Source organism: Chlamydotis macqueenii, chromosome 1, assembly GCF_036417535.1.
Source record: "Chlamydotis macqueenii isolate bChlMac1 chromosome 1, bChlMac1.mat, whole genome shotgun sequence".
NCBI classification, from domain to species: Eukaryota; Metazoa; Chordata; class Aves; order Otidiformes; family Otididae; genus Chlamydotis; species Chlamydotis macqueenii.
The window spans coordinates 73,847,212-73,865,865 of NC_141556.1; the positions used below are offsets into that span (position 1 = coordinate 73,847,212).

Genomic DNA, 18,654 nt, shown 5'->3' on the forward strand with positions numbered 1-18,654 from the left:
GCTATGTTATTGTATCATTGTGACCAAATCCTTTCTTTTTCTCTTTCTCATTTTTCCCTCTCATATTAATAAGCACTTTGTCTCTACCTAGCATTTTACCTTTTCAAAGGACCGTGCAAACCTTATAAAAGCAGTGTGATTCACACTCAACTTACCAGCAATATTTCTGTTTAAATGTTGCTTGTCAGGCACTTATATTTGGAGATTTCCAGTGTCTGATGCTTAAATACAAAAGCTTGAAGTTATACAAATCCAGGTTGAGTGAAGCTACAAAATACAGCTCTTGAATGTTTTCTTCCCCCCCAAATTCTGGTGTAGCTGAAGGGTTCTTCTTTCTTTCCTTGTATGTCTAGAGAACAGCTGGGAAAAAAATCTAGAGCAAATCAAGGACTTAAAGTTCCCCAAGCTCCAAAGTTTTGATGGTGACAGTCTTCCAATCCTGGGAAGCAAAAAACCAGCTCTCCCTAAAATAATGACTGTTCTGACACTGCTGTGATACCGGGGGTGGGAATCTCTTTACCAATGCTTTGCTCTTGCTGTGGGTACTTCATTTTATTAGCCTTCCGTCATGTGTTTTCGCTTATGCTTTATTCTCTTAATTTATTTTTTGTGTGTATGTTTTGTTTTGTTAGACAAATGCGCTACTTTAAAGGAAACATTTCATAACCTTTAATCAAGATCATATTTTACTTTCATCACATCTGTGTTTATATTATTACAAGCCTTTTGGGTCTTAACATCCTCTGTCTAAGCATTAATCATTTTGGTTGATATATAAATAAATGTTTGACTTTGTTTAACTTTAAAAAATTCTGGCTTGAAAAAAAAACCCTTATCAATGGCATCTTAGAATAACTGCATGTTAAAAAAAGGCAGGGATCAGTCAATACTGAGCTTTCTCTAATAAAAACTAAGTGCAGGGAGTAGTTCTAGATTCTGTGATTCCACTGTACAAAATCGAATCTCCTGGCTGTTGAAAGATACCATCTACCTGGAGTGAACATGCTGCATGTATTTTTTTCTTTTTATTATTCTTATTTGCCCTAGCTGTCATGCTGCACTTACACACAGCCTTGATATAACTGAGAGTGAAGCTTGCTAATCTATAATGTGGCAGAATGTTAGCTGGGAGATTTTATAGTTAAAAATAAAGGTAGGCCAACACCTAACTCTTCTTGTGGTTATGCAGGTGCAAATCAATAATGAAGACAGTACAGCTCTTGATTTAAACTGGAAAAGGACAGAGAATTTTGGATTTATGTCTGCAGATAGGAAAAAGAGTAAAATGGCTCACTGAGTACAGGAGTGAAAATCCTAACAGTCATCTTCACACTTAACACAATTGTATATTATTACCTGTCTCCCAGGTATTTTTTAGACTCCAATGGAATAAATCAATGTAATTCCACCGTGGTAAAGGAAATTACTTAAATTGTTATCAACTCATGATCCAGCCTGAGATTTCTAAACTCTCTATCTGATTTTTAATGTATTTGACTTCCAGTGAGGATTTGAGAAAGCTCTCTGAAATAACAGAAGTAGAAATGTTATGAAGACCAAACAGTGAAGTAATATCATTTTGTAAATACATATAATAGCTGAAAATTGTTTACTTATCCTCCTTTATGAGAACCAAGCTTCTGTGACCTCCGATTAATTTACCATTAGCCTGAACACACAATGAAAGTGAATGAAGGGGCAATTTGGAATGACATTTATCAGCTCTGGAACTGTCGACTTCTATTATTTCCACAAGGCCTTATATTTCTTGGCTCCAGAGAAGGCTGTGCTGACTTGAATGAAGAAGAGCATTCTTACTACCAAGAATAGTTACAGCGCAGACAGCTTCATTGCTGGGTGCCAACAATGGAAAAAAAACACCTCCCCTATTTCTAACTTGCATTAAGTAAGACCAAAACCACTGTTCTATAGTGGACTTGCACAAGACCTTGCCTTCACACCAGGCTAAAAAAAGGGAACAGAAGAATTGAGGAAAGGGAGACGGAGTGCGAAAAGAGAAGGGAATAAGAACGTGATAGCAGAGGGATTGAGTCAAAAGGATGAGACTGAAAAAAACCTTGCAGCACGATAATGCAGGTTGGAAGCCAAGCTCTTTGCAGCCAGTGAGAGCCATTCCCGTCAGGTACTGGTTGCTCCTCCATGTGAACTGAAGTGCTGCTCTTGGTCAGATTTCCAGTGGCTGGAGAGCACACTGCAGCTTTTACTACCATACCTGAAGCTAATCGGTCCCTTTTGGTGAGACTTAACAACAGAGGTCAATAATTGAATATACATGGAAATTAACCCCTCTTGGATTGAACCGAAGCAAGTCTGTGGGCAGATTTGCCTTGCTTCTGATACTGTCTTCCAAACAGATGACTTTGCTCTTCAGGGATCCTTGTCTGGCACGGGGTCACTGTGTTTGGTTGATTTGTTGGCTTGTTTGTACTTACACTTTTATACAACTGTCCCAGTGCTGATTTTACAACTTCATACTTGCCACTGCTGTGGAATTTTTTTTTCATTTAAATTGCTGGAAGCAAGTCTCCTTCCGTTTGGCTAGTAGCTTAATCTATTCTAATATAGATGGATTTATATTTCTGTAAAATAACTAATACCTTCTTAAAATGTCAAATACTGGTTGACTGGGTGACATTTTTAACCCCAAGGCTTGAGACTCCCAGAAGATCAACAGAACGCTGCCTTTTAGGTGCCTAAGTGGCTTCTGAGGATACAGAGTATAGGCTCCTAAGTCAATTTTATGCACTGTTTTGTTTTTTTTTTCCCCTGTTATTTTTTTTTAACAAGTTGCATCCAGGATGGCTTAAATACCACTTTACGTGATGCCTCTGATACACTTGTCTGCTAAGCTTTAATACATATTTAATTATGACTGTTACGAAAGTGTAGATATAATGAAATATAACAGAAGTGCTTTGCTCAGAGGTTGCTTCTTCAAGGTTATGGAAAAGTTATATGACAGTGCTTTGCAGAATTGTCCTGTGTTTGGAGACATACATCTATACCGTACTTCCACAAGCAATAGGCAACTGTAAAATTCCTTCTTTACTGCAGCACACCACCCTCTGTAGAAAAAAATCAGTATTTTACAATAGTAGTTACAGATTCCTTAGTGGTAACAGTAAAACAGTCAAACACTATGAGTCTAATTCTAGACAATTTTGCATTGCTGTAAGTCAGGAATAATTCCATGACATTGAAAGTACTTACAACTTCGGGAGATCGGAATCAGCTTCTTTAGTCCCTAGAGCTGAAACCTAGTTGTGTGATGTAACACTTCCAGTAGCTAAAGGATGGCTTTCCTAAGTCACAGTGTCAGAGGAAAGCTAAGCTAATACGTGGTAGTTGGATCTAATACCATATCCATTAGTTCTGGTTATTTAAAAGTCAGTTAAAATCACTTCTAAAATATCCCCTTTGCTGAAAAGCTTTTTTTTCTTTCCCTGTTTTTTTTTTCTTTATTGTGTTTTACTTTGGTCGGACAAAAATACGTGACTTAGAATTTTACTGTGGTTTATAGCACTGTCTGTTAACTCTGTGTAATCAAGATAGGTTTAGGAATAATTCCAGTTGCCCTGCAAAAAATGTCACCAAATTTTTCTATTTTTGCATGATAATAATTACTGAAATCTTGAAGTCCAGCTCTGCAGAATATGAAAAAATCTGGGGGTTTATGCAGAGTTATCCAGGTATTGTTTCAAATTTTGTGGAAAGAAAGAGCAAGTTCTTCCTGCTGTCTTGTTGTGGTAGAAGACAAGTATTTATTTCCTGTATTTTTGTACTTCCAATTCTAGGCATGGGAAGTTCAGAGGAAAGCACAAGTTTTTTTTTTTTTAAAAATTACAACTGAAAAACCATTCACTCAAACATGTTTGCCCAGTTTGGGAGGCAGTGGTTGAATTTTAAGTGAAAATGCTCTTCAGTTTTTATTTAATTCATCCATGTCAAGTTTAAAATACATTAACAATAAAATATAACTGTAAAGGTGCTTTTCATTTTCATCATAGAAGGATATATTTTGTTGGTGTGAATAAGTTCTTCAGAGACAGTTCTTGCATACAAAGTGCAAATGGAGAGTGTTCTCTGATCATGTCATGCTAATTTTCCAGTTTATCAGTCATCTCGTTCCAAACTGGAATGACAAGATGGTATCACACTTGATCTTAATATATATCATGCAACCTTTCTGGTTTAGAAGTTCGCATGAGCTGAAAACAACTGTCTTTGCTTGGACAGTGTTGTGCCAAGAGCAGTTTTTTCGATAACGTTCTTTTCTCTTCTGCTTGTTGTAGGATGAAGTAGCCCAGCCTCTGAACCTTTCAGCCAAACCCAAGACATCTGATGGCAAGTCTCCCACATCACCCACCTCTCCTCATATGCCAACTCTGAGAATAAATAGTGGGGCCAGTTCACTAAAATCCTCCGTGCCAGCAACACTAGCTAGTCCTTCAGCCAGAGCTAACACAATAGGTAAGCTCAGTTTCATTTCTCCCTCCTCGTAGGTGTTATTGGAAAGTGGGCATTTATCAGCCAATTGCCAGACAGTGGTGTATGAGCAGTCATGGGTTGACCATAATACGACATTTGTTGCTGTCAGTGAAGAAACTCCCAGGGACTTACGATTTCAGGAGGCATATCTGAACTTTCACAGAGTCAGAAAACAAAAGCCTGTGTTATTTCAGATACTGCTTTATCAATAACAGTTAATAAATGCTATTTGTTTATTGGGTTACATTAAAGACAGCAACCTGTCTAATGGTGGGCATTACGGACACGTGATATTTTACTATGATCTAGAAGTGATGAATAAACTTTTTGGAAAAAAAGCCTTTTAAGTTAGAAGTCTACACATGCAAATATGTCTTTGTAAAATTACAGGTTTAATCCTTAGTCCACTGAAAAGCTGCATGGAGCATTATTTTACCTTGGTCTAATAAGCAGCACAATCACCAGAATTATTCAAAAAAACCCAAATTTGATGTTGTATCTTGCAAAAAGTCTTGACTGGCTGTTTTTAACAGTGTTCCAGAAAATAGTGTTAATTCTTCCTCCTGTCAAAATTACCTCTTTGCCTAAAGACCATCTAAATAATAACAATCCTACTGGTGATTTTACAAGTCTGATGTGTTAAAGGGATTGTTCTTTGTCTGTGTAAGTAAAATGTGTACACACTCCATTCTTCTTCGTTTTAACAGAAACATTTTATTCCATAAAGTGATTGAATATAACCTGAATTAAGATTTCAAGATGTGAATCGGGCTCTGTGTGGGGAACTAAGTGAGGTAGATTGTGGTACCTTTGCTAATGTTTTCTTGTTGCTACTAGAACATCTCCTGCTGATCGCTTTCAGAGGTGGCACAAACGAAAGAAACCATAGGTCAAACCTATCAGAAGCTGTTTGTGTGATATCTCAGTGCTATGTAGTAAAAAGTTTTTGTGTTTCTATGGCTCTCTCCCAAGCTCTCCGTAGTCCATATTCTACCTACATAGACAACAGGAAAACCCATAGTTACGTCCACAGATCAGAACAGATGTAGCTCCCACAGTATTACCCTCCCACTGTGCATGCATGATTATTGCTAGTGTTGATGAGAGTTACGTATATCAGACAGAGAATATGCTTTTATGCCATTTAGAAAATAAAATAATTTTATTTGATATGGCATGTTACAATTACGTAAATATTTTGTGGAAATCACATTGTTAATTTTTAGTGCATGTATTATTATTAACCCTACACTGTTTAACTGTAGTAGGTAGTAATGTATGTAATCTTTAATTTGCATGGCCCCACTGCTCTCCATGTACAATGCATTGAATTTCATTTTTTTCACATTACATTTTTTGTTCTCAGTACAGTGAGCATCACATTTAGATGTGGAGTTAAGCATCTGACCTGCATCTCAGTGGCAGGATATTTCTTGTTCTCTCCTCTCCAGTCTTCTTTCCCTACATATCTGATATTTTTCATAGGTTTGAGACCCCAGCAATTTACTTCTTTTAACAAAATGCAAGTCTTGAAATGCTGTACCTGTAATGAGTGATAATGTAGTTGGATAAAAGCTGTGAGGATGAATGAAGCTTTAAAGGTCACTCTTGTAAGAAGAATTAATGTGTTATACCATTAATAAACCATGGAAAACTGTGGAGCAAAAGATAACATGCTTAAGTTATTGTCAATGACACAGAGTTCACTGGTGTATATCTCTCAGCTACAAATATAGAAAGTGACTTTTTGAGGTTGCTGTGCAGTATCACTGTGCATACTCTATATATAAAGATAAGCAGTCTTCAGCTGTGGTGCAGGAGCTGGACATAGCCTACTTCTAACAAAGGTCCATCCCTTGAAGGAAGACTAGAAGAACAAAAGGCTTGTGAACACTCTACAGAGTCTTTTCCTGCAAACTGCTAGGTCAGATCCAGCTATGGATCGGGCAAGTACTTATGGCAAGTAAAACTCATTCCCATGTTGAAACCATTTGGTGATCTTTAAAAAGTGAGCATGCAATTTCAAGTCACCCTCCAGTAGGAGCTAAAAAATTTTGTTAGCTTTTTTTGGAAAAGGGACTAAAGACCCTAAAAATGTTAGAGAAACTGGATCATGTTTTTATCTTGAGAGATTAATCCCTTTACCAAAAGTCACTGGGAGACATGCAGTCGTTTGCCAGACAGTTACTTCCACCATTTGAATGACTGGAGCCGTCAACGCAAGGCACAAGTTGTCTGTCCTAGGTGTGCGTAGCCCACCCTGCCGGAATGCAGTTCAGCTGTGACTTTTCACTGCTGCTAACTCAAGTTAAAACTGTTCTCTGAAAGCAATTCTTCATGTTATTTGGTTTCCTTGGCGTGGAGAAACGCTCATGTATTGTTCAGTTCTATTTGGAGGACATAAACGTAGAGCTTCCTGTGATGACTAGTATAGCTGCATTTGGGCATACAGATATGTAGTCCTTTTTGAGAGCTATCCTTACAGCGTATAAATTATGCTACAGACTGAGCAGTCACAAATGTCGTGGCTTCATGTATGACTTTAAATCCAAGCATTTCTTTTTGGGAACAGGCATATGTCCATGTACTAAAAACAGAAACAACTTCTCCCTGCCCTTTGCTGTTATCTCCAACATCTCTGTGCTAGTTTGGCAATCCTTGTAACTAAGTGCATTTTATGTAATGCAGTTCCCCTCTCTGTCAATAATTCACCACCTACCCTAAACAACAATAATTTACATTCAACTCGCTTCTATATTAATCATTTCTCTGCACACCAGCATCTTGGCAGCTACTGAAAAACATAAGGAGTGCTTGCTTTTATTCACTGTCATGTGCCAAACTGTCTCAAAGATAGCAGTATTCAGGAAAAGCCAAATATTCTGGAGAAGGGCATGAATTCCAGTTCCTAGGGAAATTCAGCTGTATTACAGATTGAAGGTATTATTCCGAGCCTAATCAAGAGCTGAACCAGCAGTAATACTACTGTTTGTTTGTTTGTTTGCTTCCTTTTTAATTTATTCTGACTGCATACAAGCTTGATCAGTAACAGATGCAAAGTGGGGAAGAAACCGAGCAAGTTGATAAAATGGAGGTTAAAAAAAAAATCAGCTGGTAGCTAATGCAGGTTATATCCTTTCTTTTGCTGGAAAAGCTGGAATTAGTGGAATTCCATTGGCTGGGAATTATTGGAGTTGGTTACTTGATAAAAGCAGTGTGGATCACGTTATGTCATGTAAAACTCAGGATTCCTGAGTATTTAGGCAAAAGCTAACTGTTAGTACAAGTAACAACAGTCAAACCACACTGAAACTTTTCTGTCTAGTTTTTGTGCACTAAGGATGGGAATACCAGTCCCATTCTGTGTGCAGTCTAAAAAAAAACCAACAGTAAAAACCCGAACCAAACTAAAATCCTGACAGCAGCACAGCACTGAACTAATCTGACATCAGCTTCTTCCCCTGAAATATTTTAAGCAGCAAGACAATGTCCTACGTTTTTTGGCAATCAGCGGATCAGATAGAAGAGTCTAGCAATACAACAAGGATGTGTAATCTGACATGATTAGACAAGGCTCTTTAGGAACAGAACATTCATAATTGAGACAAAGAAAGAGTATTAATAACACTTTCCTAACACGGCAGTTAGCCATTTTATATTTCCTTTCTTTAATCTTAGTGTTTTTCAACAAATCATGGGATTTAATAGCGTGTTTTGGCAGATTAGAGGATTTATGGCCCAGATGTTTTTTGTTCTAAAAATGGATTAGGGTGTAAAGTTTGCTGGAATCCATGGAACATGTTGAGGCAAGCCGGTCATTTTGTGTGTGATTAGTGCCTGCCTTCTGTCTCACAGTCCCTCCATCTGTCACAATTCACCAATGGATCTGGTTAGATTTAGCCTCATGTCACAAACAGAAGTCCCTTTTCTGGGCAATTTCATATTACAGATTCATTTTATGCCGTTTTTATGCCCTAGTTAAAAGACAGAAAGAAGTGTGTGCGTGCGCGCGCGTGTGGGGATGTGGAGAGGGGGAGGGAGGTTGATAGATATTAGCCTCTCCTTTAATGTTTGAAAAATAGACTGGGGCTCGGAGTCTCCCATCAGTATTCTATCCTACAAATCACATGCAGATCATAATAAGTATAATCTACAGTACGCTAAAGGAAAAAAAAATGACAAAGTGTCACATTTAAAATTAAATAGTATTAGCTGTGCCGGTGATGCTTGTAGCATTTTAAAAGGAAATAATTCAGTGACTACTAAGGCTAAGCCCTAGGCTGTGAATTTGCAGCAAAACAGTGGACATTTGACCTACTATTAGCAGCATGAATAGGAGTGGGAATATAGGTCCGTGTAGCTGTGGTTTCTTATACGTTTCTGAATGACAGGTGGTGATGGGGAGCATTCAGTGGATGAGGTTTCTCTTCCCAGCCATTATGCATTTCATATGTATAGCAAACCACCGCCACCTGTGGTTTATTTTAATGTATTCACAAGTTTTAAGAAGGAGAAGAATGAAATGGTCTATTTTTAAGAGTTTGGGATTGCTGGTGTGATCAAAGCTTCCCCTAACTCTTATCCGGTTACATCCTGCTGCATACAAACCACAGGGCTAACCTCTGCAGCATCAGAGAAATATTGAAACTAATGGGATCAAATATCAGGGCGATGACTTTGGCACTGAGGTTTCTCATGCTTTCTATCCTGGTGGCTCTATCATAACAATAACAGAATTACAAAGCACAGATGAGTTTCTGGGCATTACCTTTTAACTCTTTCTCATTATTAATGATAAACTGCTGGTGCATTTCATCGATGAAAGCTAAGGTGTTTTCTTGTGACTTTCTTTTTTTAAGATATCCTTTCTTCTATCACGTCGTCAGGTTATTTAAATGACCACGATGCTGTTACCAAGGCAATCCAGGAGGCCCGACAGATGAAGGAGCAACTTCGGAGGGAACAGCAGGTGCTGGATGGGAAGGTGGCCGTTGTGAATAGCCTGGGTCTCAATAACTGCAGGACAGAAAAGGTGGGTTTCTGAGACTCCCATTGCAAAGGGTCAGAGATTGCATTTGGCTCTCTCTACAGATATGTAGGTTCTTCCTCCATTTTTTTTTTTCTTTTCCTCCTTTTTCTTGCTCTATTTTCTTCTTCCCTATTTGTAAACAGAATAGTTGTTTCTTTCTTTGAAAAGTGAAATGAAAACTACAGCCAAAAGATGACATGGAAGAGAGACCCGGAGAACCTTGGGGGAGAGTAGGAAGGAGGCAGAGATAGTTAAAGCCCTTACGAGAACTTTGGAAGCTACTAATTCTCTGTTTCAGCCTGTCAATGTGTGTTACAAGAAGGTGATCTTGCAAATCTCTGGGTCTAAGTGGAAATCTTGCTTTATAGAAATGCTTACATGTGTTTGTGAGATGAGCTGGATTTGAAAATATTCAAGCTTCTTTAGGAACATAAGCTTTGCTGATACTCAGGCTCAGCTTCTGGGTATTTAGCCTTGTGAGGTTGTCATATATGATATTTCGTGACCATTGCGATGTAGCACTGTCATGTCACATTAGATGACTTAATAAAACTGAAAAAACAGAGAATTGACAACACTACACCAAATATTTGCAGTGAAACTTTGAGGCAGCAGAATGGATGGGCCTTACCACCTTCTGCTTTTGGACTGTCCTCTGAAGTTGTGCTGTAACAAAATATTGACAAAGTTAATATTCTCTAGAAAAATTTGTATCTACTGTAACTGTTGCATATGTCAAAGAGGTGGTGATTTGCTGCTTTTCTCTGGAAATACCTGATGTCTTTCCATGCACTACCCTGGCTTACAGAGGATAAATAGACCTGCCAGTTCTTGCTGCCACATTTGTAGTGAGCCGTCCTTATAACACTGCCACCTAAGATACACTTCCAAACTCTTGTGTGCCCGTCAACGTCATATGCTTAGCAAGACTTTTTCCTCAGTTCCTCTCTTCTCCTGCAGTATTTTCGGAGATGATACGCCCTTCATTGTGCAGTACAACAAAGATGACCATTGTTGCATTTGGTGTAAACTGAATTTTACGAAACTGCTTCTGTTGGCTTTTCGCTGTAAAGCCTAGTGTGAATCACTGAGATAGGCAGATAAGTAGAATGAATAAAAATGATCAGCTATTTAGCAGAAACTTGAAAGTCAGTCATCCTAGGAAGCTTGTGAGTCAAACAATATTGTCCAGAATGAGCAGATTGCTAATTTGGATAGCTTTCCATTTTCCCTGGTTTTAGATGGAGTTTGATCAATAAGCTGTGAGAAGCCAGCAGTCTGGGTAATGAATGTTGAATGTACATGTGAGTCTCTCACTACTGTACTTTTTTCATCAGCCCATCCTGAGTGTAAGTGATGTAGAAATGACTCCAATTTCATGCACTTTCTTGAGAGGAAGGGGAAGAAAAAAAGAGGTCAGTGTAATAGGTATCTGGCAGTACATACAGTCTCCCTTAGAAGAATAAGAGCGCTGGTATGGGGAAGAGAGAAAGAGAGGGATGGAGCTTGTTTACAGCATTTCACATAAAGAGTACCAGAAGGGAAAAGGGAAAAGCAGAGTGTCAGATATAAGAAGAAGTGATCAGAAGCACAAAGGAATTTATATTCAAATATTTAAGCATTCTTGAAAGGATGCTCGGAGCAGAAATTTCTTTTCTCTGCTCCCCATGTAGAAATGACTTTAACACTCAGCCAGATGCTAATGCAAAGTGACTCAAGCTATTCCTCGCAAGCATAGCTAAATTGCCATTATTTGTTAAGCGCATTGAATTCAGCTGTGGATACAGCAGTTGGTTGCATTCAGAAAGCATCTGTACCCTTTTTTTTCCCTTTTTTTTTCTCTCTCTCTTTTTTTTTTTTTTTTTTTTTTTTAATCCTCCAAAGCAGAGACAACTCTACCTATCTCCCCCCTCTTCTCCCTTGTGCTGGCTGGGAATTGTCAAGTGACAACCGACCAAATCCTTTTGGACAGGAAGCCTTCATCCTGAGTTCTGTATACTTGCAAAGCAGGCCTTGTGGTTGGATCAGGAAGCCCATTAAAAGCACTTTGATGGTATAGAAATTCATCTTCATGAAGCACCCAGGCCCCTAAGCATGCTGTTTAGCTGTGGTTACAGATCAGTCATTCACATCGGAGGGCAGTAATTGTGCTGACGGCTTGTTCGGCAATGGAAGTACATAAAATAATCCCAGGCCTTCCACCATGGCATTGCGAGTTAATCTTCTTTAATACAGATCAGCTGTTGTTCTAACACATGACTTTATGCTGGCTCTAGTGACTCTGCACAGCCTTTTGATTAAGTAACAGGAGTGGAACCATCTGCATTCACTTTATTCTGTTACTTTCCTATTGTCAGGATTCTCCTTACCCCTTCTGTTTTCACTTCTCACCCTCAACCCCAGTTGAAGTTTATTTTCCTCTCTAATTCATGCCTCCTGGTGGGCTCACAGAGGGCAGAGAGTTCTTTTACAAGGTAGCAGGAAGAAAAAATTGTTTGCTCAGTTGAAGTTTTTTCTAAAGCAACTGTAGGGTTTGGGGTTTTTGATAAGATAGATGCCAAAACTCTTCGAGGCACACTGATTTATTTTGTTTTACTTTATTTTATTTTATTTTATTTTACTTTATTTTATTTTATTTTTAAAGTGGAGGCACGAAAGGACAGAACCAAGTTTGAGCTCTCCTAGACTATAATGGTATTTGAGGTGCTGGGGTGACAGCTTAAGCCACTAAGCACTAGTTAAGAAGTTGCACCTTTTAGCTTGTAGGGTCCCCTGAGCTGTCTCTTGGCATTTGACCCAACAGAGTAAAAGACGCAGGCTGTAAAGCTTAGGTGCTTGTTCTCCTTTCCCATATATACTCTGGGTGACCCACTGCTGTGAAGTTCAGATCCAGACAAACACCCCAACTTCTATAAAGTTTGTGTCTCTTTGTTCTAGTACTTTAAAGTTTTCTCTTTTATTAAGACCAAGACGTGAGAGGAAGGCACGTGTTGCCATTTTGAATTAAATTTTATTCTGTTTTTCCTTGTTTTCAATGGAAAGAAAAGAGATAGTTGTGAAGGTGTGTAGTGAGAAACAGTGCTGCAGTGTTACCACTGAGGGTTTCCCTTCAGAACCTCAGGGTCCCACTGGGAGACTTAGAGGCAGCCCCCTGAACTTTTGGGACATTACATTTGCTCACTGCTTGCTTCCTGACAGGGAGATTTTGAAGTGGGGGATGGGATTAAAAGAGGGTTAGCCTAATGTAGCTATGTGTCTGTCGGCATATTCATACTTAAGAATGTACATTATCCCAATAGTTACATATAGAAGAATGACTCTCCTTCCTGTAGGGTGATCTCAATCTTTATAGGCAACAAACACTCATCTGGGTCTATTGTAGATTGTATTCCTCCCTTCTTGGCTGCAGTGGCTAGTGTAGTTACGGGGACCTATGATTCTCTGAGACCTGTTGAGTTTTTTGTTGCGTGAGTTGCTGCTGCAGCCTACCAATGAAGGCACACTCTGTGCGGTTCTGAACACATATGTTAGGCTTCTGGTAGGGATTTATGTGCCAGGGGTAGCTGGGCAGGCTCAGGGCTGGAAATCACCTTTGTGTGTCTCTGTTAAACCTCTTGGGGCTTTTCTTCACATGTGTACATGACCTGTTATCTGGCTCATGTTCCCAAATGGGTTGATCCTTGTAGGCAGCCAGACCTGCCAGCTGTAAGGCAGTAGTCAGACAGGAATTTTGTGGAATTGGAGTGAAACTGTATAAAAGGAGTCATAAATGAGAAAAGATTTTTTTAAAATGGCTAGGATGATTTCGGTGAGTCACCTTATGGGCATGCAGCTTGGACCGTCTTGGGGGATTTGATTTTCAGAGGATTACACTAAAAACTATAAGCATCGTGATGAACATGGATTTTACTAAAACCTATTTTAATTGCAAATGCAATAAAACATATTTTTACATTACTTTTCTTGGAAACATTTCCGTGTATAAATGAGAAGTGTGTGTATATGTTTTTCTGGTTTCTTGGAAACCCAGGAGCATAGTTTTATTTGTAATTGTCATCTACAGTTAATTATAGCTTGATATGTACTATACATAAACAATGTTACCTTTTATTATATGTAGCTTAGAGCGCAGATTGTCATCTAGTGCAAACACCACAATGGGCAGCATCAGCAAGTGGACTCTGGTCTATTTGTTCGGCCCCAAAACTGCCTGTTCCTCTGCAAAGGAGATGTACACAAACACAAAGAGCCAGCCTGTGTGTGCATGCATCCAAGCCTGCAGTGCACTCTTTCAGAGATACACAGCACAAACATGCACTGAGCTAGCCAGTAATTTTCTGCCTATAGCCAGACTCTCAAACGTTTGTGTACGTACCCTGGTAACTGTAAAAAAGGAGGAGGGGGGCACACAAGCAGGTATTGTGTCTGTGTGCACTGGTACAAACAGAGGTACTGGTTTCCGAATGCTGGCGCCTGCTGCTAGAGGTGCAGATGGCTGGGACAGTTGTGTAAGTATACACAGCCACGCAAGCATTTCAGACCCGTACGGATGCAGTCACGCTCGTTGAGATGAGTGTGTCTGAATACGTGTGCATCCTGTGCTGGAGTGTTTCTTAACCTGTGATACAAGTTCTCTCTGTTATGGCTTGGAGTGCATCCTTTTAAAAGGCTATGACATGTACTTGTCTGCTGGGCTGTAACTAAAGAGCTATTTGTAACAATATTTATTCCAGCATTGTAAGCAGGAGCCTATTTATTACTCATGCTTATGGAACACTGGGTTCAGGATGCCTTTCCTCCCATTCCCACCCACCCCTCCTCCCACCATCCTCCCCGCTCCCACCCCCACTTCTCCCTCTTCCCCTTAAGAGAGTGCCAAACATGAAATGACAGTGACCAATGTTGACTTAATGTGGATGTTTAATAATGAAAAAAGTGTGTCAGTTCCAGCGTTAGTTACAAATGGCAGTAAGTATATCGGGTGGCAGCCCTGTAATAATTTTACATCCATCATTCCTTCCCGATGCCTCGCTGGCTGCCTGATGGATGGGGATAGCAGAGTTAACTCTTAAGAAACTGCTGTGATCTGCTGAGCTGAAATGAATTCTGTCCCTGCTCTCCCCTCGGGGAGGAGGGAGATACTCAGAATCTCAAACCTGCAGATCCTGCTGTCTTTGAGAAATAAAACACTGGAGCTCTCTTTACTAAAGGCATAAGGAGGAGCAGGTTTAACACATGGGATTTAAATTTCTCTTGCAGTAGAGAATTTTACTTCAATAACATTTTTTTCTTCCCCTAATGGTTAAACTTGACCCAGAAAGTAGAGAAAAAAAAAACTGGAGGAGAGAAGGGCAAGGAGGAGAAGAAAAGAGAAGGGTTGGTAAAACAGACTCTGACCTCATGCTTGCTGCAGACACTGACTGTCCACGGATCAGACTAGAGGGAATAAGTTGTAATGATTGGAACTGGGAAGTATGGGACCTGCTGCAAGCTAGGCTTTCCAAACAGGAGAAAACCACTGGAAGTAAGTCCAGAGGTGCAATACTAACACCATAAACCAAATCACTTGTAAGAGTTAAACCTGCCCATTTTCATAATCTCTGTAGTATTTTACTGGAAAAATACTTTAGTGTTTCCCATGACTAGCAGAGGCTGTATCACCCACAGATATTACACACACACACACACTCTTATCCCTGCAAGTTCAGCAGACTGCTAATATCTGTGTCCTGTAATTTGTAGCCCACTCTATTCCACATTGGCCTGTAAAACACCAGGAAAGATGATCAGTGTAATCTTTTTTTCTCTCTTCTCACAGTGTGAGCAGAGATCCTTCTGTTTGGAATAATTACTAGACAATGTGAGGACCAGAGAGTATTTGCAGACAATGGACTGTTACAGTTCCAAAATACAAAAGTTAACATGGTATCCTAACAACTGTATGTCCCCTTCTTATTACCCTGTTCCTTACCCTCTTCCTAATTTTGTCTTACTGAGGTTCTTTGCCAGCAGAAATTCTTGTATGCGGGTTGCAGTCCTCTTTGTTAATGCTATCAACGCAGAGCAGGCAGTTTTCAAAAAGCATGACAAGAAGGCAAGCAGGTATTATGTCATCACCCATCCATCACCCTGTATGTCAGCCTTTCAGTAAGCCCAATCAGCAGGCTCAACAGGATCATCCATGTTCAAGGAGTCCTCAATTCAACAGGGCTACTGTATCCATTGTCATTTCTCCTGAAACTTTTCTCAAATTTAATTAAAAACACATGTCTAGTTTGCACACTGCAAAGATCAGGATTGTTTTTGTCCGGCGCTAGTAACTAAGCATTAAACATTTTAATTTGCCTCAGCTGAAAGTTTATTCATTTTTCCTTTCTCCCCCCTGCCCCCCCACCACCCCAGTTTTTGCCATTTGCTTTGTGGAGCTTGTGTATATTTATATTTACAGCCTCTGCATTTAATGGCCACATGCCTTATTTTCACAGATGGCCAGTGGAAGACTTCCCCTCCCCCATTTTCTTTTAGTGGAGCCTGCCTTTGGTTTTGCTACTTCTGTCACAGTGCCACTACTCTCAGTTAGCAAGTGCCTATGCATGGGAGGGAGAGATTCTGCAATGAGGATTTTTTTTTATTCCCCCAAGGACTTTAGCCCTTTATTTTGAAACTCTTTTTTTTTTTTTTTTCCTGATTGACCATCATCTATTAAATGCCCAGATACATTTTTCAAAGAAAAATTGTGTATGTGTGCCTTTAGTACATCATTATGGCAGGGATGCATGAGCAGGGATAGCTAATAAAAAATGAAACGTACAGAGGGAGGGACAAATCCTGCCCACAAATATGTGCATGGAACTCCCACTGAAGTAAAGGAGAAGAGCAGGTAAAGCGGCAAGGGAAGAACCTGGGGTCCTTGCAGCTGCTGAAATCTGAACGGGAGTTTAAGTCTTCGTTCACTCCAAAGGGCAGAGCCTGGAAACATATGCATGCTAGTGTGGATCAAGGAGGACTGCAGCTGTTTATACCTTAGTGGAAATTTTATTAAGCCCAATAAAGATGGATCAACTTCCTCCTGAAAAAAAAAAACGTACAATTGATTTGCAGTTCTTGTTATGTCTTTTGAGCTTTTAGAGTTTCTGGGTTTAAGTTCTAAGCTATGCCCTACAGCCATGAGAGCTAATTACTTCCTGAGATTTTATTATTATTTTTACATAATCAGGTGCCTCCAATAGCTAGGGCTTTTCACACAGCACATTTACGGCCACCAGCATCAGTGCAATATCTCTCTTCAGTGTAAAAGGCTGAGCCTGATTCCTTTGTGAATTGTGTCCACTTAGTCTTCTTGGGGATCAGCCTGTCGTGTTCTGCCCATCTTAGTATGCAGATGATCACTTAGCTGAGTGACAAACAGCTGCTATTGTGTTTTGGGGTTGCTGGACTTTACCTTTGATTGTATTGATGCTGATGCTGGGGCGTAGGCAAGCTAAGCTTTACTTCATAAATGACCACTACAATGACTGGTGGTTTCTTTCTTAGGAGATAGCTTAGATTGCAAGTCAAATTCTTCATTAGGGCTGGAAGAAACGTAAGCAAAGGTACAGCAGTCTTCATAGCTTGAATATCTTCTAGGGAAAAATGGAAAAGAATAGTCTGTATATCTGTATTGCTGCTGCGCAGTTGAGTCACTCATTGTTTCATAAACAATTGCCAGGAAAGCAGAGACTGTATTCTTGCTTTCTCCTTATGTGCCCGTAGACCTTCTTTCTCAGGATATCCTGCATGGGTTGTGATTTTCATCTTGTTTCATTTTTAGTGCGCCACCTCTCTTCCGCAGTTAACCCTTCCTTTCCTCACCGATCAGCTGTAGCAGCCCTTCCTCACTCGCTGTGAAATCCTTCATTAAAATTTGTGCAGCAGATTTCATCCAGAGATCTCAAAACTCTTCATAATGGTGAGAAAATGTTACTGTTTCCATCCTGCTTAGTTGAGGAAACTAGGGGGCAGCGACTGAACAATTCACACAAACTTACAGAGCACATCAGCACGGAAGGCAGTCTAGATGAGAAACTGGGTCACGTAACTCTTAACCTATTTGCAGTCAGTGGATTACAGCTGGGTCTGGTTGAGGTTGATGCCTAAGCCCGCACTGTAAAAACTTTTGTAGGAAGCAAGCAATGTCTCCTGATTCTGCTTCACTTCAGCTTTCCTTTTAATTTCTTTTGTAAAATAGTTGGCTGGGCCAGCCCTACCTGCATCTTCATTTAGAAATCCTGACTTACACTATCTCTCAGAGCTCATAACCAAAGATAAGGAGGACCTCAGTGTCCTCATTTCCTCTATAATTACTACTTCCCATCAGTTTGTTTCCAGGTCAAATAATTTATTTTACTGAGGGAAGTAATTATTTCTTGAATAAAGAATTTTAAAGAAATATTAGAGACTTAACGCTTAGGGCTGCCAAGTTATTAAGGATTTTTCTCTTTTTATTTTAGTTGACTGTGTCTTGCCTTCAGTGCTTTGAAAGGTAATGACTTGAGAGCACTTAGAAACCGAAGACCTACGTCCACAATGTACCACAAAGAAAACAACTATACAAATTCCAGCAATTTTCCCCTATGACTGGGCGTCTGTTCCCCAGAGGAGAGTAGTTAAGTGTCTGGGCCTACTTGATCCATCTGATTTTTCCCTAGAACACCTTATAGAGCACCTCTCTATTGAGTCCATATAGCACTTCATATAGATTACAAATCAGATGCAACCATTTTCAGGCAGTATTGAACCAATGTGGATTTGAATATATACCGTAAACCAAAAGATGTTGGTCTTTTACCAAGTGATGTAGCCCCAGTTAAGACTGAATGTAATAATTCTGAAAGAAGTACCATAAAATCAGGAAGAGCCACAACTAAAGAATGTTGTTTAATTTTCTTTTTTCTAATGCTGCTTTTAGGTTCTGTGGGTGGATTATTCCATGACAAAAGAGAGATCTCAGATAAGCAAAACTGAAAAAGCTGAGGGGGTGGTGACTGCATTGTTTCTTCATACTCAACTTTGATGCAACAACAACAAAAAAAACCTCCCAAATGATAAATTGCTGTGACATTATAAATAATCTTTCA

The 18,654-nt window shown here is 39.6% G+C and overlaps 1 protein-coding gene across 11 annotated transcripts in view; it reads left to right on the top strand.

The window, feature by feature from the left end:
* Positions 1–18,654, top strand: part of SOX5 (SRY-box transcription factor 5) — a 649,375-nt gene that overhangs the window by 607,865 nt on the left and 22,856 nt on the right. For 8 of the 11 annotated variants that reach the window (XM_086756526.1, XM_086756522.1, XM_086756506.1 and 5 more), the window contains 2 exons: positions 4,314–4,491; positions 9,369–9,541. In XM_086756526.1, the coding sequence (XP_086612652.1) occupies positions 4,314–4,491; positions 9,369–9,541 (351 nt within the window). The remainder of the gene's footprint in view (positions 1–4,313; positions 4,492–9,368; positions 9,542–18,654) is intronic. The other 3 variants (XM_086756491.1, XM_086756499.1, XM_086756547.1) reach the window with 1 other exon arrangement.